The following is a 25635-nucleotide window of genomic DNA, read 5'->3' as shown; positions in this document are numbered from 1 at the left end:
TCGGTAAAAAATTTAAGATCCATCAACACCTTAATACTCTCTTGGCATTGGCTCTATCTTTGTCTTGTTTACTTATTCATAGCTCTAAATATTATTGAAAATACCTATTATATGTTATAATTTAAAACTTAAATACAGTAGGGCCTCGGTAATCCGGACTCCCGCTTGTTCGGTGATCGCTGTAATCCGGCCGGGCAATAGGATTCGCAAATCCGCAAAGGGTTGTGTTTTTGCCTCTCCGGATTAACGAGGTCCTACTGTATGTTGCTAAAACTCGAAAACGGCGGAGCCCATTTTGGCTGATTCAGTCTTGAAGTCTATGCAGTTTTAAGTAGTTTTTAATAAAAGGAAAGTGATACGAATTACGAAATTCACCGGGTCATCTTGTTTAAAACAATGGCAATAATTACTTCTACGTAACAATAAATTAATAAGACTAATAAGCCGACGTAAAATATAGCCAAAGGACGTTAAAATAAAATATTATATAACATGTTGCCTTGTGTACTTATTTTTATTATAAAAACTACGTAATAAAATCTTTTTTTTGCGTACTTTTATCTATTTAACGTTTAACGTAAGTAATTAGTTTATGTGTATTAAAAATAAAAGAGAAAAGTCTAGTAATGTTTTAGGTCCTATTGACTATTAATTAACGGCATTTTTCTAATTTAAAGTATTCTTGGTCCTTCTAGATTAGTTTGAGCAAGCACTTAGGGAATAGACCAAGTTTAAATTATAAAGACTAAAGAGTTTTAATTTTTATTATACAAATATACAGCAATAAATATTATGCAGAATAAATTAAATTATGCAGTCAAATACCTCCAAACTCAGGCGTCATACAATATGCGAATAATTTTGAATTATTTTGAATAACATTTTTGTAATAGTCCTCCTTATAGCAACAATTTGGCTGAAAAACTCACCAAACATAGGTATGTGCATTTTCATTTTGTAATTGTAACCAAACACAGTAACAACAAGCACAACACACGCGGGTCGCGGGTCGCAGAGGTTGCAGGCGCGGGTTGCGAGCGCGGGTTGCGCGCGCGGGTTGTCGAGCGACTGACAACCACTGACAACACGCGAGACCTCGCCGCCGCAGACATAGATGTAGAGATGCTGTAGCTGATTTTAGTATATAACCGCACGTGCACCGTGCGTCGCGCGTCGGCGCTGATGGCCCGAGATGTATGAAATTTCAGGGAGCGTTTTTGAATAAGGGTTGATTCAGACCGCAACGCGATGCGTAAATGCATTTATTTTATTTTTTATTTAAAACTTTTGCACATTGTTACACAAAGGCGGGCTTAATGCCTTGTGGCATTTTCTTCCAGCCAAACCCTAGGGTGTTGCAGAGATAGTGAGGTAGATGCAAAATACTAAGGGGACAGAGAATATTGAAATACATTATATATAGATTAAATAACTATAAGACATACACAACAAGAATAATTAATGAATAAAGATAATTATCATGAACTTTGCGTTTAAACAATTCTTTAGTTTCGGACATCCTAATTTCTTTTGGAAGTGAATTGCAAAGGAGAATTGATTGAATATGAAAGGAAGAGTGGACGAGAGTGGAACTATGGGGAGGACATTGGAAGCGCAAATTATTGGTGGAACGGAGATTTCTGTCATGATTACTGCACAGGTATTTGAAGTGAGGAGTTAGGTAGCTGGGAGCGGAGGGGGAGTATAGTATGGAATAGAGCATGCACACTGCCCGCTGTGATCGACGTTGGTGGACTGGAAGCTATATTCTAAAGGTTCTAAATTTATATGAATTTGACAGATTGGCAAGACGTCTCACGCTCACGAAATCTGTCAAATACATACAAATTTATGCCGCGCCTCGCCTCGCCTCGTCGCGTTGCGGTCTGAATTGACCCTAACGCGTAGTATATTTTCATACATTTCAGTATCGGCGCCGACGGTCAGCGAGCGGTCAGCGTGAGACTAATCAGCTGTAAACCAGGGTGAAATAAAACGTGAAGTAACTATTTGAACACTATCACTTTAATCACACTTCACAAAAATAATTGGGCAGAGTTTCTGCTTAACAATTTGACTCGATACAAAAATCAGCAAAATGAGCGAGTACAGGGTATTTAAGGCTTGCTCCCCACCAGCGAGGCATGGCTGGCTGGCGTTGGCGAGTGGTGGGGGCCTCGGCATGGCATGGCATTGGCTGGCTTATCTGGCTTGCTGTGATTGGCGGAGACCCTTGTTTACACTCGGCCATCCTGAAACAGTTGCTCCCGCAATGGGGAGAACGCCGCAATTAATATCAAATCAACTAGCTTTCTAATAGATCAATCAGGTCTTCCGTTTCTAATTGCTCATCAGAGCTGCTGGCAGAGTCAGATATAGGAGCCACGCTTCTGTAGGGTCTCAATGAATCTGCAGCTACTAATCCAGTGAAACTTTTGTATCCCCTTAGCCCTTTTATGCTGCGAATCCTATATCTGTCATTACCAACCACTTTTACAATTTTATAAGGGCCAGAATATAAGTCATCTAACTTGGTATTCACTTTAGATGCACTACTGGTGGGAGCTTGTTTCCAGAGCACTAGATCCCCCTTCCTATAAATACGAGCGGGTTTACGCCTCTTATCAAAGTTACGCTTCATACGCTCCGACGCTTTCTTAATTCGTGCACTTGCCTTCTCTCGCCTAGCTGCCGCTGGCTCGACAGGCCTGTCCGGAATTTCAACGTCACACCGTGATCGACCGCTACGAGCAAACATGAGGTCATATGGTTTGTAACCTGTGCTGGAATTTAGGGAGTTGTTGATACCCCAGACTATATCCGGTAAACAATTGACCCAGTTAGGAGATGCTTCGCTCGAATCTGTAACCCGTAATGCGTCGAGTATGGTACGATTTGTCCGCTCTACCTGCCCGTTGGCTCTGGGGCATGCAATGGCATTTAAAATATGTTTAAATTGTTTATCAGTAGCAAATTTCTTAAAATATCTACTAGTAAATGCTTTTCCATGATCGGTTACGACACGATTTGGATAACCAAACAGGCTAAAAATTCTTTTAAGAACTCTAATTGTTTCCACTGAATTCACCGTTCGTACAGGTTCTGAAATTACAAACTTCGAAAAGGCATCAGTGATGACCAACAAATAAGTGTAACCCTTTTTTGACCTACAGAAAGGACCTAGATGATCAACATGAATCATTCGCATCGGCTCAGTAGGCTTAGGTATGGGATTTAATAAACCTTGTTTTTTTCCATGTTTTCCCTTACCGTATGCACAATGTAAACATGAAGAAACGTATTTGCGAATGAATCGTGTCATTTTAGGGAACCAGTAATCGTTCTTTATGAGTGCCATACACCTATCTAACCCTACATGACCTACGTCATCGTGATGCATTTGAACTATTCGCCATCTTGCCATATCAGGTACTACCAAACGATTTCCATTAGACGTTTTCCTATAGAGCCCATCATCCACAATAACGTAGTTATTAGAAATGCTTGTATCCGCAGAATTTGCTTTCAGCTGTTCAATAATTTGCTTCAGTCTGTAGTCCTGATATTGTACGGTATAAAACCAGTCGCAGACTTCGAGACGATTGACATTCATTACATCACACGGATTTCTACTCAGCGCATCTACGTGTTGCATGCGTTCTCCAGGCCTATATTCGACACTAATATCATAGTCCTGAATGAGCATCCACCATCTGGCGATGCGGGGAAGGATATCACGTTTCGTCATGGTCGCTCTTACAGCGGTACAGTCCGTAACGACTTTCACACGCTTTCCTACCACATAGACCCTAAATCTACGAAGTGATTCGACTACCGCGAGCGTCTCTAACTCGTAACTATGATAATTGCTTTCTTCTTTACTCGTTACGCGACTAAAATACATGACAGGGCGCAGTGTACCATCGCTCTGTCTCTGCAATAATATACCTGCTATGCCTAATTTGCATGCGTCCGTGTGAACTTCGGTTGGCAGCGCGGGGTCATATAAAGCGAGGGTAGGCCTGGTCCATAAACATTTTTTTAATTCCTCAAAGCTATTTATTTGTTCGGGGCCCCAAACCCAGGTTGCATTTTTCTTTGTCATTTCGGTCAATGGTCGAGCAATAAGAGCAAAATTTTTTATAAACTTCCTAAAATAACTGCACAATCCAATAAATTGGCGTATTTCGTGTACACTAGTAGGGACTTTAAACTGTGAAACCGCTGCCAACTTCAATTCACTCGGCTGAATACCGTCCGGGGAGATTTCGTACCCTAAATACGTAATTTTATTTTGTAAAAATGAACATTTCGCCATATTCAACTTTAAATTCTCATCAAGAAATTTTTTTAGAACTACCTCCAAAATTTTTAAACCCGACTCAACGTCAATAGACGGTAGAAGTAAATCGTCTAAGAATGCTAGTATATCGTACACGGATTCGCCGTTTTTCGAATTATGAACGTTAATCGAACTGACAATTTTGTTTATAAGTCGCATAAAAACAGATGGGGCATTAGCCAAACCAAAAGGGACACGCACGTACTCGTACTGACCTTCGTTTGTGATAAAAGCAGTTTTATGTGTATCTTCGGCTTGTATTTGAAGCTGATGATAACCTTGTGCTAAGTCGAGACTTGTAAAAAAATTCTTTCCAGCAAGTTTAGAAATTTGGTCGTCGATATTTGGTAATGGATACCTATCCTTTATGGTGATAGCATTAAGGGCACGATAATCTACGCAGAGTCTAAAATCACCATTTTTCTTTTTAACTAAAATGACTGGCGATGCATAATTGTAATCGGATTCTTTTATAATTCCAGCGTCAAGTAAATCGGAAACTTTGGACCTGACTACTGCCTGTTCGCTTTGTGATAATCTATACGGATGGCGATAAATAGGCTGATCTGATGTTAATCTTATTTTCATTTTTAGCAAATCTGTACAACCTAAATCACTAGTGCCAGATGCGAAACAATTATTGTAACGATGTAATAAAGTTAATAACTTATCACGATCTTTTTCATTTATTGGCCCTGACTTAATATCGGAAACATTTACTCCACCAATAGTAGCATCGGTTGCAAGACTGGTACTTAATATATAACTGGCTAATGGCAAAGGTAAGGCAGATATGGCAGATTGACTAACCTGAATGTTTGGCTGTGGCTCGCTTTGTGGCTCATGGTTGTCGGCTCTCGTCAGCACCTCACCCTGGCGCCAGGTGATGTTGCTGGTACCCGTGTTGACCACCTTCATGTATCCGTCGGCTCCACGCAGCAATGTAGCCGGCAGTGAATAGGAAACACCTTGCAACTCGAAGTGACGGGGCGTGGTGACGACGTCGTTCGTGTCTCCATTACCTACTATCTTGACTTTTATAATGGAGGTTCCAGGCTGTAAACATTCATCTTCAGCACAGATCACTGGAAACCGTTCACGCTCCTGAATTGTATTTATGTGTTTGGTAAAATCTATGTCCTCCTCTTGTTTAAGCGTTGCAGTGCCGTTGCTGATAACTAACGACATACCATTCCCATTTATAACAGGCTGGCCAATCAACAAATTAATTCCTTGCATGTCGACATTTGCTAGGTGTGCCGTGCATTTCAATGGTATGGCATCAACTTCCAGCTCAAAGGTCACTTCTCCTTGACTAGTCACAAAACCACCTGAAAATCCCTTTAAAACTGTGCTCGTTGGACTAATTTCCAAATTTAGTAGTCGTGCCATATTTGTAGTCAATACATTTACCTGGCTTCCGGTGTCTAGATAGGCCTTAATGAAAATATTATTGACCTTGACAACCTTTTTGTAAATATCGCTATAATTCTGTATTATCTTGATTTCCCTGATTGACTGAGATACGCCAGGTGTTATTAGCTTCGCAGCAGAGGCACTGGTACATCGAGTGGCTATGTGACCTTGAGCACCACATTTAAAACATGTACGCTGATCAGGCTGAGGGCAGTTACGAAGAATGTGGCCGGTCTTTTTGCAGCGCGGACAGGGGTCTACATCTGGATTAATAGTAACACTTTTCTTTTCCGATGAATTCTTGTTGTCTCGATTGAAAATTCGTGAATCGGAAAATTGTGGAGATTTATAGTCGTCTAAGGCACATAGAAAGCCCTCATACAATTCATCCGGTCTCTCACACTGATATGCCCGTGCATTAGCTTGAAGAGATGCGGGTAGGCCACGAATAATGCATGAGACGGTTGCACTATCCGATAACTTACACCGAAAACACAATGCAACTTTTTCCTGGTAATACTTTGTCATGGTTTCTGAGGGTAGTTTTCGTCGTTGCATCATCTCTTCTAACAAATTTCCGTAATCACGATAACGAGGAAAAGCTCTTACCAGCATCAGCTTCCAGTCTTCCCAACTGTAATCGTAATCTTCTAGTCTATTATACCACTTCCTGGCTTGACCTCTTAATTTGTCTTGAAGGTAAAACGCTTTTGTTTTATCGTCCCATCCGTGTATCTCGCCTAGCTGTTCAATTTTCCTAATCCAAGCCACTACTGTGCAGTCCTCGTTGTCGGGGTCAAACTCCGGAATTAACGAAGCAGCTCGATGTTCTCTCGTTTTAGCAGACGTGGGTAATTCTGCATTGAGGTCACGAAAAGCTCTCTGCACCTCATGCTCGAGAAGATTTTTGAGCATTTTTCTGGCGGAAGGCGGTGAGTCCTCATGTGGGTCGGGGATGTCATCTCGTAGTGGCGATGAATCACTCCACCCTGGCGGCCGAACCAAATGCCGATCTTCCTCTTGAGGTCGATTTCTTTTCATCCCTTCTTCTGATTGTAAACCAGGGTGAAATAAAACGTGAAGTAACTATTTGAACACTATCACTTTAATCACACTTCACAAAAATAATTGGGCAGAGTTTCTGCTTAACAATTTGACTCGATACAAAAATCAGCAAAATGAGCGAGTACAGGGTATTTAAGGCTTGCTCCCCACCAGCGAGGCATGGCTGGCTGGCGTTGGCGAGTGGTGGGGGCCTCGGCATGGCATGGCATTGGCTGGCTTATCTGGCTTGCTGTGATTGGCGGAGACCCTTGTTTACACAGCCTAGTTTCGTTAAACGATATTTATCTTAAACTACATCTTTTATTTCTAACGCTTATTCAAACGCATGAAATTTCAAATTACGATATAATAATAATAATTTATTGTTCCTGGCCTAAACGGTAGTCAAGGAAAGATCTTATACTTAATTGTAGAATTTGTAGGTATAATTATAAGAAGGTAAAGTGTAACTATGTGGTACAAGAAGATTTTACAATAGATTGGTAATTATAGTTGACTCTACAACTGAATTACAGTGACTTTTACCCGGCTACTGTCTTTTTCTGTCGACCAGTCGCTTTAGACACCTATGTAAATAATCTTCATAAATATATATCATTGGTCGCAACCATCCGAGCGTGCCATTGTCTCCATGTTGCTCCACTGTTCTATAACACTTGTTTTCGATGTCAGGTGTACAATGTACGGTCGTAAAAAACCACTGTTTACAATTTCTGATCTTATTGGAGTAGATATAAGGTCCAAAAAACACGTCATTTCGCCGGCTACCATAACATGCGATACGAAACAGTTTGCACAGCTGTAGGTAAGATCGGATTTTTTTTGCAATATACCTACTCATTACTCATACAGTTCAATGGAAAATGCGAAAAGTGGGTTCCGTGATAGGTCATAGGTACATAATATTATGTACCTATGACCTATACGTGGGAAAGCCATGCTTCGGCACGAATGGGCCGGCTCGACCGGAGAAATACCACGTTCTCACAGAAAACCGGCGTGAAACAGCGCTTGCGCTGTGTTTCGCCGAGTGAGTGAGTTTACCGGAGGCCCAATCCCCTACCCCATTCCCTTCCCATCCCATCCTTACCCTCCCCTATTACCCTATTCCCTCTTAAAAGGCCGGCAACGCACCTGCAGCTCTTCTGATGCTGCGAGTGTCCATGGGCGACGGAAGTTGCTTTCCATCAGGTGACCCGTTTGCTCGTTTGCCCCCTGAATTCATAAAAAAAAAATGTACCGTTTTTTCGTGAGTTCTAGCAATTTCATTTCAATCACTCATAGACAACCGCAACCATCAACACCAAAGGTGGTTTCCGTTGAGAGTTCTGCCTTAAAGTTCATTATAGAGACTACAGTTCCTATAGTTACCTATACCTTTTCTTTAAACAAATGGACCATCGGTTTAAGGAATAGGGAAGGATTTCGGTGGCGTTACGGTTAAAACTACTGAACGTATAACTTTTTTGTAAGTCGCTTAAAAATAGAATAACCACACATTCCCACCACTGTATATCCTGTGTCGCCAGGATCGACAGCGGTATCCAACCACGAAAACCCTTTGATATGATCTCAGGGAGTCCGAGGGACATGCTAAAACTGTCTTGGGACCCGCAACGAAATTTTTAATTAATATTACTTTATTATTAATAAGTAGCTGTCCCGGTGAACTTCGTGTCACTTTAAAACCTTCCCTGGACTTCTACGAACATTTTAAGACTAAAATCAGCCCAATCCATCCAACCGTTTTCGAGTTTTGGCGCGACTAACACATTTGAGAATCCATTTTTATATATATAGATTAATTAATTAATATGAGAGGCGGTTGTCCTCTCACCTACATGTCATACAAGCATCATAATTTCGGATGTGCCCGAAAAACAACGCTAGTATAATATTGAATGACAGCTGTTTTTCTTCCATACATAATTAATCCTTGTGTCTGGAAATATAACGGAACTTATTTTGCAGTTTGCACGTTCATGCCTTTATTGTTATTTTTCGTCCCTGCCTTGACCTAACCTCATTTAGGATTAATGTCGTCGAAATCTGAGGTACAATTCAAGATTAATTGCAACCTTTCAAATATTTAAAAAGTGACCCAAGCGAGTCCTTATTTTAGAGGTAGGTAGGTAGGTACCATATTAAGTTGCAGTCATGATGATAGTATTACTATCCTTTTGAACAGGCTTTTAAGACCATTGAAGTGACTAATTATTATTATTTGTATGAAGATTAGTTATATTTAACCAGGATTAAGATAAACACAGTTAACAACGAACAAAACACTCAACAGAGACATAGAGCGGTGACAAACCGTAGTTAAGCCACGCAGAGCATGAGAGGAAACTTTGTAATTTTTTTTTTTTGTATACTTATCAGTTACTTTTTAACCGACTTCCAAAAAGGAAGAGGTTATATTATATTGTTCAGCTGTTGATTTTTTTGTGTACCTACGTAATTTACTGGTGGGTCTGTCAATCATACTAGAATCTGGATCGAAGGTAAAATTTAGATAAGTACCTACATTGTACTTACCAAAGTTGGTCACAATTCACAACTCATAGTAACTAGCAATGTATGACCTATAATTATTGGCGACCGTATTTTTAAAGTGGCATTAGGTATTTAGGTTTTAATGCAACTTTGTTAAAAACAGTTATACGCGACGCGTCAAACAATAGTTCTCTGGAGACCTAAATAGCAAATACTAGGTTACGCCTGTGTACCTAGGTATATTAGCATAGCCTAAGTCGTATAGGCTATAACCCTGCTAAATAAACATTTGCCTGTCCCATCAGGCCCCGTTATTGTGTAGATCTACCTAATTGTTAGGGTCAGCTCAAATAAAGACGACGATTCAACGTCAAACAACCGCTTATAAAAAATCAAGTGCAAACTTCGTAGTTGATTTTTTATAAGCGGTTGTTTGTTGACCAAAAGTCATTATTATTGTAATAAAATAAATATTAAAAATTCTTTTATTTTTCTGAGTAAATTTGAATCCAATCCTTTCAGAAAGTCTTTATAACTATAACTTAATCTAAATTGTTTTTATGAAATAAGGGGGCAAACGAGCAAACGGGTCACCTGATGGAAAGCAACTTCCGTCGCCCATGGACACTCGCATCAGAAGAGCTGCAGATGCGTTGCCGGCCTTTTAAGAGGGAATAGGATAATAGGGGAGGGTAGAGAAGGGAAGGGAATAGGGGAGGGTAGGGAAGGGAATAGGGTAGGGGATTGGGCCTCCGGTAAACTTACTCACTCGGCGAAACACAGCGCAAGCGCTGTTTCACGCCGGTTTTCTGTGAGAACGTGATATTTCTCCGGTCGAGCCAGCCCATTCGTGCCTAAGCATGGCTCTCCCACGTAAATCAACTTGTCATTTAAATAATTAGTTATGATTTACCTACAGTGTAGTTATAACTAATGTTAATGTAGATCATGATCTAGTCATTATAAATAGATTAGTAGGAAATAGGAATATCGCGTACTTTTACTAACTTTCTGATTATAATGATCACACAGGACAAGTGAGTTTCTGCTGGGACAACTGGTTTCGAGCCTGTATAAATAAAACTAGGATTATTTTTATATCAAGATGCGAGTGGGTTTTTTACATCATTCAACTATTTATGCAATACTAAAGCCTACTATAAATAGTACCCTGCCTAGTGCCTAGGTTTTGAAATAAAACCCAGTAAACTGGCCGGTATTCAAGACGTCATCTATTCGACGCCATATTGTACTCGTGTGCCACATAGAGTAAGATAAGTCGACGGGTGCAAAGTAAAAAGAGTCATCTACAAAACAGCAACTTTTCAGGAGAGCGCATAATAGGAAAAAATGCTCCCATTTTGTCAATTTCCGATCAAATTTATTGAAATTTTCATCATTGTTTCATTATTTATTAATGAATCCACATGTATATTTAATTTCTTCTAATTATGTTTAATTTACGAGATATTGTAGTTGTCTGCATCTACATTGCGCTTGAAAATATGACAACTGAGTTAACTACCACTTGGTCGTTTCTACGTGGGAATTAAAAATTATATTTATTGAAGTATTTTTACCGATTACTAGTACGATTATCAGTAACTACGTAAAGTGTAACACTTTATATTATTAAAATTATTATTAAAAGTAAGTTATATTATTAAAATATGTAGTTAAACGTTTTACATCTTAAACACACCAAGTTCAGAACATAATTGCGTAGATATCTTTTTCTACGTTGTCGATTCGGTGCAAGGTACACGATTTAGAAGGAAGTTAAAATATGAAATACTAGCTTTTGCTCGCGGCTTCGCTCGCGTGGAATTTGAAAATCGCGTAAATTGCAAATATTCCCGTAAGCTCCCTTAGAAACATGATGTTTTTCCAAGACCAAAAGTAGCCTATGTTACTTTTCATCCTTTCAATTAAGTTTATGCCAAAAAACAATACGATTTGTTTCTTCGTTAGAGCGTGAAGGAAGGACAAACAAACAAATAAATAAATAAACATATTTTCCCATTTATAATATTAGTATGGATATACTTAGGAATCATTCATTTACTTTCGTAAAAATCGTATTTTCTCACAACAAAAATGAAATTCTGTGTCAATACTTTAATTATTTTAAACTAATTTAAAAATTATTCAGTATCATTATCAGTACAGGAACTATGTTGTAAATTATTAGGCAGAGGCTTATTAAGTCTTTGTACTTGGCACTTGTAAGCATGATGGGTTCATTATAACATCATAAGCATCGCCGGACGTTTTACACCATCGGAGGGGTGCATACGATTTTTCAGAACACAAAATGAAATTTTATTTCAACGATTTCTCAATTGCTTCTCGTGATCACAGAGATCCCAAAACCGGTCAAAGATAAGTTAATAGAAAAACTTCGCGAGAACTTGCAAATGCCGGGATATGATGTTACGCAGGTTGCAATTTACCATTTCTGGACTGATGTAATTGTTTACCTAAATTTTGTCGTAATTTACGTCTCGTATCAATACACGTGTCTTTATTTCTCAATCGCCTTTTCTTTAGATCAATATTTAACTGACGTCTTTTTCTACCGTTTAACGAGGAAGGCGTAGAACATTCACTTGATGCCTCCACTGCCGAAGAAGCATCAATGGTGTTGTCTATAGAAGATTTAAAGTTTGAGAGGGACAATATACTCGATGGCCTGCTTGAGTTAATAAACTCAAGCAGGTCATAGATTATATGAGATCAAAGTATCTGTTTAATAAAAAAGAATATATAATATTTTGATCTAATACTGATAATGGACGCGGCGGACTTGAAGTGATGAACTGTATTCTGAGGGTGTTGGCGTATTTGTTAATTTGCTGAGATCGACAAATTTTCAAAATCATTTTATATTTCAGACTGAGAGTGAACTGGTGTGACTGGCTTAGAGTATTCAGATCATGGGGACTTATCTTACAAAGTTAACTTATATTCATTTGTCTTCATCGGTGACACATCAAGGTTTTCTATAAGATGTTCAATAATTTCATCGGGCAACACAGTATTTTGCTCGATAAATCTATCACTTATGTTCTGGAAACTTTCAACTTCTTTAAAAAGTCGTTTTGGACTTTCTGAACATGAAAAAACAGTAAAAAATAACAGTAACAAATTAGAAGTCAATTAATATAGCTAACAATAAGAATTAACATAAATAGGTACTCATAAACATAATAAACAATACTAATTTGCAAAAGTAAATTGAGACATCTAAATCACAATCGCAACGTAGAAAAAGCTATATGGCAGATAGCCGCTTATGCCGCATAACATGACCCCCGCGCGTCCCGCGTATAGACGACCAGCGGTAGTTATCCGCATCTACATCGTGCAATTTCACAAAACAAGAGTAGATGTCTTCTTTTACGTGACAAAAGTACCAAAAATAAGGTGATATTTGAATTTTTGTTTTTGGTATGTTGTAGAACATGATATTTTAAGCTAGTTTCTACAAAAAAACGAAAAACTCAAAATTGCAGATGACTTTTTTTACTTTGCACCCGTCGAAGTGTAAACTGTAATGACATCCTAACAGTCATTTTATGCATCAATGCACTGCGGTGTATATTTTGGAACGAATAAACATTATGGTGTTGATTCTAGACTACTGGCTTACATATTGTACTATCAGAGAACTTGATTTCTAGGCAAATGGCGGACCTAAGTTACAGTTCGACAAGGCTTTTTATGAACGTGGCGAGAAAAGGAACTAACGGTTATATCATACAAAAACGTCATTTTTGACAGTTCTCCTTTACCAGCAGCGCCATTGACACATTCATTTAAAGCCTTGGAGTACTGTATTTAGTCGCGTTATTCAAACCCATACCGATCACAGCTAACATTGAATTGACATAAGCCGACCACATGACGTAAGTCCGTCAACTGCCTAGAAATAAATTTCCTCAATGGTACATACTGGCATATTGGCACTTACCCCCTGAATTCTATAATGCACTTTCGCTATTCATTGAACCCAGTCAAAGATTAGAATACTACTTAGTTTTGTCATTTTCGAACCTAAATAATATGATACAAATTACTATACAAAAAATGAAAACTCGACCAAAATGATAAATAAGTTTATTGAAATTAATATTTGAACGGCATAACTTCTAAGGATTAAAATTATTAGACTTTTAAGTGTTTATAAGTACTAAGTACAATAAAATACTAAAGCATTAAACGATTACAATAAAACACATAGGTTTCATTCATTCACAAGCTAAATTTTGATTATGGCAATAATAAGGTTATTTTAACAACATTTTATTAATGATTCGGAAGATTCTTATTACAATCATGAATAAAGTAATAAGTAAAGGGAATAAACTAATAAGTAAAGGGAACATGCATGAACTATAGGTGACTCAAGGCTGCACATGTAAAATATTTAATTGATAATAGATAACTCCCGCAACTCCGTTCCGTCAAAATTCCGTACCGTACATTTTTTCGGGATAAAAAGTATCCTATGTCCTTTCCCGGGGCTCAAAGAATCTCCATACCTTTCAGCAAAAACGATTCAGTGGTTTGGGCGTAAAGAGGTAACAGAAAGACAGACAGACGGACAGTCAGACATACTTTCACGTTTATAACATTATGGAAAATCAGTTTTGGATTGGCGAGCCATAGCACCTTCGTTGAATTAGGGCCGCGCTACACCGGAATGGCAGCGGCGAGGCGAGCACTTCCAGTGTCATATGATTTTAAAGTTTATCTTCATTATTGTAATACATAGTATCGCTTGAGAAATCGCAGCCGCCGGCGGCCGCCAGCGGCCACGAGCGGCCACGATCGGCCACGGGCGGCCGTAGATTTTTCAAGCGATACTATGTATTACAATAATGAAGATAAAGTTTAAAATCATATGAACACTGAGAGTGCTCGCCTCGCCGCTACCATTCCGGTGTAGCGCGGCCCAGACGTTGTAAAAACGTGTTTTAAAAACAATCTAACGACATCTAGTGGAAAGCTTATGTATTAAATAGAACACAATAGTGATGCATGGCGCTAAAATAGTAGGAAATATTGCGCAAAAAAGTCTAAGCAGATGGCTACTAGCACATATGGTAAATAATCCGACATGTTACATACGTCATAATCAGAAAATTGATCGAAACGTCAAACGTGGAACAAAACTTTTTGTTTATATCTGTGCTTGTGCTGCCTCTAGCGTGAAAACATTGCAGTTATCTCCTATTGAGCCTGAGTATCGTAACTCGTAAGCAAAACATTAAAACTAGTAACTTATTTTTAAGGGCTTGAACTGTTAGCTGTATGACATGGTTGCTATGTTCCATCACATTTGGTAACTCCACAGGGTGGTAGAGTGATGCCCCGCTGCAGCAAACGCACCCGCAGCAGCGCGCCGGCAGCCGAGCTGCTGCCGGGCACCACCTCCCTGGAGGACCACCACCATCACAAGAGGTCCAGGAACTCCAGGTCAACACCTATTTTTAATAACAAGTAACCCACTTAATAATAAAAAGATTATTCACTACAGACAATACAGTTGCACCAGTTCTGCATCTGATATGTTAGGAAACTTTCCTGACAGATGCATTCGCAATATTGAAATTTGAAAGTAAATATTTTTATTAGTAAAATGGAAAGATATACAGTGAATAATCTTTTTATTAGTAAGGTGCTATTTAAATAAGTTTTACAAATGAACTAAGAAATTCACAACTATCAACGTATCAGCAATGCATGAGGTTAAATCTTAAATACTGTGTTTCACTTGTTAATGTAAGTACTCACATACGGTTTTGCTCGATCGAGCAATCATGTAGAGTAAAAACCACGGCTCGGGCTTTCGTACACACATTCAGCATTGCTCGATAGTTTTACTCCTGTTCGAAGGAAATTAGCTACGAATAATAAAAACTAGTGTCAAAAAAATTGTCAAGCCGGCTCGATTCGAGCCTTCAAACTGGCTCGATGCGAGCCTTCGAGCTGTGAGTTTTGCGGTCCACACGGTGGTTTTTGCTCGATTTCGAGTAAAACTATCGAGCAAAACCGTATGTGAGTACTTAGCATTATAACAGCAAGCTATAAGTAACCGCCAACAAAGCCTATTTGCATAATTTTAATGAGTATTTGTTAAAAACCAACACAAACGGTATATTCCTTCAATATTTAACTGACGTCCAAAAATTTGGGTTTCATAGAACATAGACTGTATTTATTTTAATTTCTAAGTTATTCACGACTAGACTTTACTTATTTCACCATTATAAGCTTCCTTGCTGAATTAGAACCGACTAAAGTAGCATACTTCAAGAGATCCTCTACATCACTTCTGCGCTTCCCGTACTTCTCTTTATAGTCCTTATACAGCATGATTTCATTATTATACAGCACAGGGATATATTTAATGGTGCTTTCACTTGGATGATTTTCATCTGTACTATCTAAATCTGGGTCTAGTCTTGAATACAATGAGACTTCTAACTTCGGTATACATTCTGCTATATCAAACCACTTGTATGTCTCCGGACAGAGCAGATCTGACGGTCTGTAGTTGCCCTTATATCTCATTTTTGGACACGAGTGGATATAGAATCCAAGATAGTAGTACTGTAGTTCCGGACTTTGTGTGTGCAGGTGTCTCGTGAAAGCGATTTCCCTAAAAAAAAAGAATAAGTACAATATGAAAATATGTAATCTCAAACTGTGCAATAAATAGTAGGCTTAGTGGAATGTATAAATTATTTCAATTTCAAAGCCTTTTATTACCAAAACTTACAAATATTTACTAAACAATTCATTAAAAACATTATTTAGAAATGGGAAGCTGCACGTCAGCCTCCTTATTGGCGTGTCCTTCTGACACAAAGGCCTCCTCCAGCCTTTTCCATTCGCATCTGTCACGAGCCAGCCGAAGCCACAAAGGGCCAGCAGAAGCCCTGATTTCATCTGACCATCTTTTAAGTGGTCGTCCTCTTTTTCTTTTTGTATTGTATCTTGGAAACCATTCTGTTGTTATTTTTGACCACTTTTTTGTCCTCTTATGACGTGACCTGTCCATTGCCATTTTAGTTTTTTTTAGGGTTCCGTACCTCAAAAGGAAAAAACGGAACCCTTATAGGATCACTTTGTTGTCCGTCTGTCCGTCTGTCAAGACCCTTTTTCTCAGGAACGCGTGGAGGCATGAAGCTGAAATTTATATCAATTACTCAGGTCTACTGTCCCTTGAAGCTGTGAAAAAATCAAACTTCTAAGCCAACGCAATCAAAAGATACAGCCGTTTATGCCGCAAATTTTCGACACTTGCAAGGGAATCAAAACCTACAGGGTGCTTCCCGTGAACTCAGAATCTTGAAATTTGGTACGAAGCAACGTCTTATAGCATAGATAAAGGAAAAATTACGAAAACCATAAATTTTTAGTTACATCACATAATATATTTTTTTTTAATAATTTTAAACTTACTACCCATTTCCTCATAAACGCGTAGAGGTATTAAATTGAAATTCATACTAAATACTCAGGTCTATAATACCTTTAAGCTGTCGGAACCCTCGGTGCGCGAGTCCGACTCGCACTTGGCCGGTTTTTTTATTTTTGAACATACATCCTCTAAGTTAGTAAGTTTCCTAAGATCAGCTGCTCTTTTCTTGTCTCTTTTTGTAAAGCCTAATATACTTCTTTCCATGCTTCTTTGACAGGATTTGAGCTTTTGGATGTTTTTCGAAGTTGTTGCCCAGGTTTGACTTCCATAAGTTAGAATCGGCAGAATGAAACTGTTGAATATTTTTTTTTTGATTGCCACAGATAAGTCTTTATTTTTCATTATGTCCTTAAGAGACCAGTAACGTTTCCACGAGTTTGCAATGCTTCTATCAATTTCAAGTTCCATTTGGTCTTGGAACGCTTTTAGCTGACCAGGTAAATATAAGACTTGACATAGTCTATTGTATTGCCCTCCACCGAGATAGGTAATTCAATGTAGTTCGTCATCAGTTTAGTCTTGGTTTGGTTCATTGTCAGTCCCACTGCTCTGCTTTTGCTGGCAAGGTCTTCAATCATAGTTTGCAGATCGTTTGCGTTGTCTGATATGAGGACTATGTCATCTGCAAAACGAAGGTGGTTTAATCTTATGCCATCTATGTTGAGGCCAAACTTCCCCCAATCCATTTCTCTGAAAACCTCCTCCAGTACCGATATGAAGAGTTTTGGTGACCGGAAACGGATCTCCAGTGGTTTCCAGTTTCACCTGAGCGGTGCTGTTTTGGTAGACATTTTGTATGAGTCTTACATACTTTTCGCAAAGATTTTGTACACGTTCGACATAAGGCTTATTGGTCGATAATTATTCATGTCGTCTTTATCTCCTTTTTTATGTATTAATATTGTTACGTGCTAGGGTTCGAGGATTTGGAGAGAAAGACCTGGTGACTCTCTTGAAGACTTTATTAACACTGCACTAAACACTAGGTCACAACACTTAGCACTAAGCCCAAACACTAATCACTAGGTCCAATCACTAAGCACTATCACTGTCCTAGGTCGTAGTCAAGTCGCAGGTTTCACTGGTTCACTCACTATTGATCACTTGTTGTCGCCTCGAAGATCGCTCAGATTGAACTGACTCGCCGGGCCTGCCTGCGGCTTTTTATGGCGAGACGAATCCAGAAAGTTCCCGATTCACGTAAACAAGTAAACAACTGGGAACTTTCTCGGAGGCTCGAGCATGTACCACAATAAAACTGCCGTCCTTACGATAAGTGCAGTAAGTTGAATTTTTTTGGCAAAGTTAATTTAGACCTTATGGACTTAGTCATAAGGTCTAAATTAAAACACGTAAACACGCAAACAAATAAACGGTAAACACGTAAACAACCATTGGACCTTTCTAGAAGGTTCGAGTATGTACTTGCGCACCTCCTGCCATCCAGTATTGAGTAGGGGATTTATGTTGCCTGTGCTCCCTCGGTAAGTTTCGCTGGTTTGTCGCTAGATGGCACCACGTGTCCGTATACCATGTACCGTAACACTATGATGTTGCTTATTGTCCATTGTGTAGGTATGTATTCTGTTTTTAGGATTATGTTAAATAGATTTGTTAATTGTGAAAATTGGGCATGGTCGTTTTTATTATTTTGTTGCTTATGTTGTCTGGTCCAGGGGCTTTGTCGTTCTTTTGTGTTCTAATAGCATGTTCGACTGAAAGTCGAACCTTTCAGTGATTAAAGGCGTTTCTTCTTCATCTTGTGTGTTTGCGGATATTATCAGTTCTGGGGTGCTTTTACTTGAGTATAAATCTCTATAGAAGCTTGTCGCTGTATCTAGGATTGATTTTCTTTTCGTTTCAAGAGTTTTCTTGCTGTTTTTAACTGTTGGTATCCAGCATTTTGATTCATTAAGTTCCTTGAGCGCTTTCTTTACTCCTCCTGTCCTAGCCATGTGAAAGTTAATGGTATCATAATATCTCTTTTCTTTGTCTTTTTTTCTTTGTATAAATTATAATAAAGAGAAATTAAGATAGCTAATAGATCGAATACTTATAATAGTAAGGGTAATATTACAGTAACTGTTCCCGCAACGCGTAATATTCAATCCCGCAAGAATAGTGGCTTATGTATGTTTTTTTAACAGCCGTTCAGGAGTGTTGTATGTATAAAAAATCCACGGTTTTATCTAATTTAAATTATGCATAGCAATATCATACATACCTGAGAGCACCATACGTTCCTAGTGTTAAGAACATGTACTGTGGATCATAGAAGAAGTATACAGACGATACACACTTGGGCAGTATGTCTATCACACCGACAGCGATCAGCTTGCCCTCCAACCAATACTGTTGGTGGAACGACCCGTAGCCACATGTAGGACCGTCTTCGCTGTATTCTTCCTGAAAAGAATAATAATTTAATATAATTTGTTTGCAAATATAGTACAGTTCTTATTATGATTTAAAAGAAAAGACAATATTATTTATTATCTTTTTTTCTTAGCCAAGATTTATTTGCATTGCAATTTGCAACAGTAAATAGTTATACAATGTTTTGTTCTTCTTATGTTTTACATGATATTATTATTTTTCTACATAATATGGTGTTGTTAGCGCCATCTGGATGCCAATACTTGTACCATTATTCATCAAGAGATTGACTGACAATCATTTGTGAAACCATGATGTCTTATGTCTGTACTTGTCGATCTTTTTAACCCTCGACCAAAAAGAGGGGTGTTATTATCAATATGAGATTTATTTATATGAGTAATGTAACTTACCAATAAAGGGCTCTCAACTAGGAACTCTCTGAACTTGGGTTCTGTACATTTTTCTGGGCGATCATTGTGTATAACAGTTTGGTACTTGACATACAAATTGTATGTTTCCTTGGCCGTCGTTTTCCATTGCGGGCTAGGCGGGGTCGTCCTCACTAATCTTACCTGTAATTATTAAAAGGGCAACTTATACAATATACATATTGAGTGTGTAGTTACAAAATTTAAACTATTTTTCCTTACTGAATTAAAAAAAAATGAAGTGAAATACATACTACTAAGAAAACAAAACTGTTTGCTTTAAAAACACTAGCTATTAGACCGAGCTTTGATCGGTATTCTAAAAACACAAATAAAATTACATTTTTTAAAAATGATTCCTAGCTAGATCGATTTATCACCCCCGAAACTCCTAAAACTATATACTAAATTTCATGAAAATCGTTGGAGCCAATTCCGAGATTCTAATTATATATATATATATATATATATATATATATATATATACAAGAATTGCTCGTTTAAAGATATTAGAGATCGCCCAATGGTCGAAATTCAACCTTAAATTCAACGACTACTACCTATATTTTGTAAAAATATTGACTTTATCATTTTTTTTCAACTCTTGTCTCTGGGACTTAGCTGATCTCAGACTGGCCGTGTAAGCATTGTCTAATAGTATTTTAGATTCAATAAAAAAAACTATAATCCATTTTCATTTTTGTCAATTTGTTGTCTACAGACTTCAACCATAAATAAAAGAGTATAATTCGTATGTTTAGGCTTGTCACTCAAAAATCTGTCATTTCTCATGTGTGTGTGTTGTAGTGTGTGTAATGTTTGATTTGTTAAAAAAATGTATGATAAAAGCATAATTTCAAAATAATATTAGTTCGATGCACTCCTTCGACATATAAACTATAACTGTGCAAAATTTCATGCACCTACATTTCCCCATTTTGTTAGAAAGTTTTTCGTTCGCGTATTAATATTATGATACTAGTTATCAATTTTATGTAAAAATTCCTATGTATGTCCAACAAGTCAATGATTATAAGGCAAGAAAAAATCTTTTACAAACCTCTAATTTCTTCATAATGTCCTCTGGTACTTCGTTGATGAAATCCTCAACCTGTTTTTCCTTATCTTTGCTTCGGTCTTCGATAGTGCTAACATCAATTCCTTTTAGTTTTAGTTTTTCTAATCTTCTCTCTCGCCGCATCAGCTTGGCCTTTTTACACAGAGCTTTTGTTGGATCGGGTCCCGCATCTATTCATGTTTTGTTTTAAATACATTAATATTTACATGCTGACATAAGAAGCAATAGAAAAACTCTGAAGCATACCTAAATCATAGATCATTAATCAGGAAAATTAATTAATAAAGCCTTTATCTGAGGTTAAAAGTTCAATGTTTAAGTAGCTTTTCTGAAGAAGCAATAAATAAAAATATAATGCAAACCTTTATTTTTGATTTCTTCTACTTTTTGCGTTGATTCCAGTTTATCTGTTGATGATGCAGATTCTGTTGCATCTGTTTGAAAATATTATAAAACTGATATCTATGCACACAAAAAAAACAACTTGAGCACAACATGTTACATGAGTAAACAACTGTTATAATATTATGTTAAAAGCAATAATAACATTGTTTTATGTTAAAAGCAAATAGTTCTGTTTTTTTTAAATAAAATATTTTATCAATGTAGTTTCTATGACTCACAAACCTTTTTTTAAATTAATATAATGCAAATTAGTAAAGGCAATGAATGGTACCTTCTTTTAGCTTCTTTTCTTTGAAGTTAACTTTTGATAGATCAACATTTTGTTGCTTTATTTTGTTCTCCACAAAAACTTCCCTTCCCTCTCCTTGATCCATTTTCAAATCACCACTAGCATTGGACATTCTCCAACAATCACCACCACTATTATTTTCATTTCCTAGCAAATACTTGTTAACTCTTTTTAATACTTTCTTTTGAGACTTACTAGCTTTGAATTCTAATGCTTTACATCTGGAATAAAAACAATTTACTTCATCAAGCCCCATACGGTCACCGGTGACCGAGAAACAATAGAAATTCTATTGTGTCTCGTTTTTCCATGATCGAAGGGTTAAATATAAAAAGCTAACTATGTTATGAACCCTAACTTTATTTATATTTTATAAAATATATTATAAGTAGATGACTTGTGAAATTTGTTCAAAATATAAAGAAATTATTGATTTCTTTTCTCAGACTGGATAAAAAGTAAAAACAGAGAGAAAATTAACAGCACAGTGAAGGTATTATTAATGTGTGTGAGTAAACACAATATATTATAATATACACACAGTGGCCTCAGTTACAAAGACCACATACCAACTTAGTTTTATTAATTAATCTGAGTTCCCAATAACAGAGTGCTTGTTACATTACATACCTTATAGTATACATGGGGCAGCATATGATATCATTTGTTGGCTTGTAGCAGTACTTCCCTGATCTCCGCCAGCCTCTGTTTATTAAATTCTGATAATCCGCAGCTGTCATAGTATGTGCCCACAATCCTGTAAATTATTTATAACATAAAATTCCTACCTAACATAATATCAGAAAGATGAATAAATAAATAAATTACTCCCATCAGTTAGGGTCTGTGGTAGCAATGTAACAAGACTAGTAATTCAATAAATGAAGACCATAATAATAGGTATAGGGCCCATTATATTTGGTGACTTGTGAGGTTTGTCTGCTTTGTCTCTCAATTTAATTAAGCTAACTTACCATGACTATAATTAGAATCATCCCGTTTGCAATATCCACATTTATACCTCTCTTGTTCCGAACAATATTGTATAATACTGCAATGCATGTTCGACTCCTTAAGAACACTTCAGGCTAACTGATAAATACTGTATCGCTGGAAAGCATAAAACATTTTATTGCATTATCATTCGCAGTTTTAAAATAAAACTGAAATACGTAACAATGAAGAGCCATTGTTTTTATTGATTTTTACACTATTTTTAATAAAAATACTTGTAACCACACAAACTCAAATTAATAATTTAATTTCTCTACATAATATAATGCAAACATTAAGTTTTTTAATAAAAATACCTCTAAAAAAACTGATTTCAATCCTTTCTTGTTAGAGACTTGATTTATTTTGAGATTTTTTATTGTTCTAAATGATGTCTAAATGTCTAAATTCAAACGTCAATTGTAATGTCAAATAAGGCTGTCACGTGTCAAATATATTTTTAAGTTTTACAGTTTGCAGCAAAAAATAAAAAGGCAATGCATTATTTTTTCAACGTTAAAGTGGGCTTATAGTCTGTCAAAAAAGCAACATCGTAGTGTCATCCCTTTCAAATCAATGAATAAGGAAATGTCTCTATCTCTCTATGTCAATGTTTCAAATCAATAAAGAAAAAAGGGATGACCCTACGATGTTGCCACTTTTTAATTTCTTCACTTTTATGCCAGACTATACATTATTCTCAGAGTTGGGCAAAAAGTAATTAGATTAACGATTACACAATTACAAATACATTGTAGTTGTTAATCTGATTACAAAATAATCAGATTGATGAAGTAATTGTGCACCTGAAATTAACCAGTAGTTGATTCGAATGTAATTAGAATACATTTTATTCTAATTACAATATAATCAGATTACTTGTAATTTAAATACATGGAATTACTTTTTTTTTTATAATGATAAGTCCTAGACCCTAGTTTAACGTCGGTGTATCCTGGATTGACAATTTACAATAGGACTTCCCATTTCGTAAAATAATCACAAAAATTACATATTAACTCAGAAATAATACTTATCAAGAAGTTTAATTATTTTTTTTATGAAATAAGGGGGCAAACGAGCAAACGGGTCACCTTTTGGAAAGCAACTTCCATCGCCCATGGACACTCGCAGCATCAGAAGAGCTGCAGGTGCGTTGTCGGCCTTTTGAGGGAATATGGTAATAGGGGAGGGTAGGGATGGGCAGGGAAGGGAATAGGGGAGGGTAGGGAAGGGAATGGGGTAGGGAATTGGGCCTCCGGTAAACTCACTCACTCGGCGAAACACAGCGTAAGCGCTGTTTCACGCCGGTTTTCTGTGAGAACGTGGTATTTCTCCGGTCGAGCCGGCCCATCCGTGCCGAAGCATGGCTCTCCCACATATTATATTTAAATTGTGGTTCGAATAAAGGTGAATGGCAGGATCCATACAGCATAATTTTGTTGATGTTTTTCAACAGAATTTTTACTATGTACACACAACAGAATTTTTATTATGGCAATTAGACTATTTATTTTGATAAACTTATCTAAATAGGTATTTATAATATAGGTCTATCAGAATCTGATAGCGATTTTTAGCAGCAGATTATCAAAAAATATCCTTGATCATTGGATAGTTTTTTATATTTGCATGTTTCACACACAGAATCAGGCGCTATAAGAAAAAATAGGATCAAAATGTTTTATTTCAATTACCCCGGTATTGCTAGAGTCAATACTCAATTTACTTTCTCACTTTTTGCTATTTTTATTTTATTTATTTATTTTATATTATATTTTTTTAATGTTGCCATAAGTAAAATACTTAATAAATACTAAAGTTATTATAGAAACGTTTATTATGAATTATTATTAAACTCTTATTTACTTATATCTCATAATGAAAAGAATATATTACATAAAATCACATTACATTGTACATAATATTATGAATGTATATTTTGTTCCAATTTTTTCCATCGATATTTTTTCTTGTCATGGCAATCAGTTATTGAGGCCATTTATAAAGAAGAAGAAGAAGACAGATGAAGAAAATCATTAGAAAATCTCAAATCTCATTATTCCACTAATCTCAACTTGAACCAAAGATTATGAAACTCGCGGTAGTAATTATTATAATATTATTCACTTTGTATGAAACCAATAATCAACATCCAACACAATCAACGGTAGCAGCATGTACCTATTAATTTGTTTAGTGGGTAGCAGTTGTGAGTTGTGACTTGTGATTGTGAGTTATTTTCTGTTGTTTTCAAATAGAGAACTGAGAAGGCCTGCTTTATGCGACAAGAGTAAAGATCTTGTGAATATTATTCGACTGTGGATATACTTATCTTGGATATTATGTAAGTAGTTTACTTCAAATAATATATTTTACGTGTTAGCCTAACCATGAACTTTTTATTAAATTTTAAGTGTTGAAATGTTTTCCTTTCATTTTAAACCATGAAACTAATCTAGCAAAGTACCTATTATTAAGGAAAAAGTAGGGAATAATTAACAATACTTCTAATCACTATCATTATTTCCAGATTACACCTACTGATCATATTTGCCATGCATGCTGGCAACTTACGTATCATGCATCTACTGAAAATATGCTCAGCAGCAGCAGCGGTTGGCCATCATAATATCTGTGTTGTATCATGTGGATTATCCATAGTAATAGCAAATCGATGTAGAATTTTAATTGAAGGGACAACTGAAGAACAACAAAGAGTGGCTTCTATAGTATCTTCTTGGATTCAAGCACGAGAGGTAAACAAACAACCAAACAAATCTTTATTTTCACATAAAAATTTTACAGGATATTCTTACACAATCACAGATCTCCACACTAGGATTCCCTGTGTTGTGGAGACCAGTAAGGTATTAAAATAAATTTATATGTAGTACCATCACTAGTGTTTCTTAATTCATTATTTCAGTAGGAAATAAAGTAATTTATTTCCTCAGCGTAATACCAGATTCATGGCAAGCTTTTCTCTAATTATATTTTTATTTTAGCTTTGGTCTCAAGATGAAGAACCAGAATAGTCCAAGTAATTGAGGACTTTTAACCTGAATATATGGATTCAGCTTTAATGTGTACTGTATGTGGCCAGTCTGGACACCACAACTTCAGACTTAGAGTGGAATCCTGAAAACATTACTCGTTTGCTGGAGCAGCAAGACGTATATAGTTTAAAAACTAATCTAATAATCAAATTAACTTATGTCAGTGTTTAATTTGTTTTTTACTATTGTTGTT

At 36.8% G+C, this 25635-nt stretch overlaps 3 protein-coding genes across 3 annotated transcripts in view; all 3 read right to left on the bottom strand.

Moving 5' to 3' along the window:
- Positions 1–1069, bottom strand: part of LOC121735381 (putative inorganic phosphate cotransporter) — a 42456-nt gene extending 41387 nt beyond the window's left edge. The window contains exon 1 of the mRNA XM_042126195.1: positions 930–1069. Coding sequence (XP_041982129.1) covers positions 930–954 — 25 coding nt within the window. The 5' untranslated portion in view covers positions 955–1069. The remainder of the gene's footprint in view (positions 1–929) is intronic.
- Positions 1070–2198: 1129 nt separating this feature from the next.
- LOC121735391 lies at positions 2199–5784 on the bottom strand. Its single transcript, XM_042126212.1, has 2 exons — positions 5153–5784; positions 2199–2252 (listed from the first exon to the last, which is right to left on the bottom strand). The coding sequence occupies exons 1-2, from the start codon at positions 5732–5734 to the stop codon at positions 2238–2240; spliced, it is 597 nt and encodes a 198-aa protein (XP_041982146.1). The 5' UTR covers positions 5735–5784; the 3' UTR covers positions 2199–2237.
- A 9575-nt stretch (positions 5785–15359) lies between these two features.
- LOC121735382 (arginyl-tRNA--protein transferase 1) lies at positions 15360–22766 on the bottom strand. The gene is made up of 9 exons (XM_042126197.1): positions 22701–22766; positions 22365–22500; positions 22021–22147; positions 21373–21611; positions 21059–21130; positions 20679–20866; positions 19601–19762; positions 19036–19217; positions 15360–15986 (listed from the first exon to the last, which is right to left on the bottom strand). The coding sequence occupies exons 2-9, from the start codon at positions 22450–22452 to the stop codon at positions 15581–15583; spliced, it is 1464 nt and encodes a 487-aa protein (XP_041982131.1). The 5' UTR covers positions 22453–22500; positions 22701–22766; the 3' UTR covers positions 15360–15580.
- Positions 22767–25635: the final 2869 nt, after the last annotated feature.

Source organism: Aricia agestis, chromosome 17 (assembly GCF_905147365.1).
Source record: "Aricia agestis chromosome 17, ilAriAges1.1, whole genome shotgun sequence".
NCBI classification, from domain to species: domain Eukaryota; kingdom Metazoa; phylum Arthropoda; class Insecta; order Lepidoptera; family Lycaenidae; genus Aricia; species Aricia agestis.
This window is presented reverse-complemented; position numbering and strand designations above follow the sequence as displayed.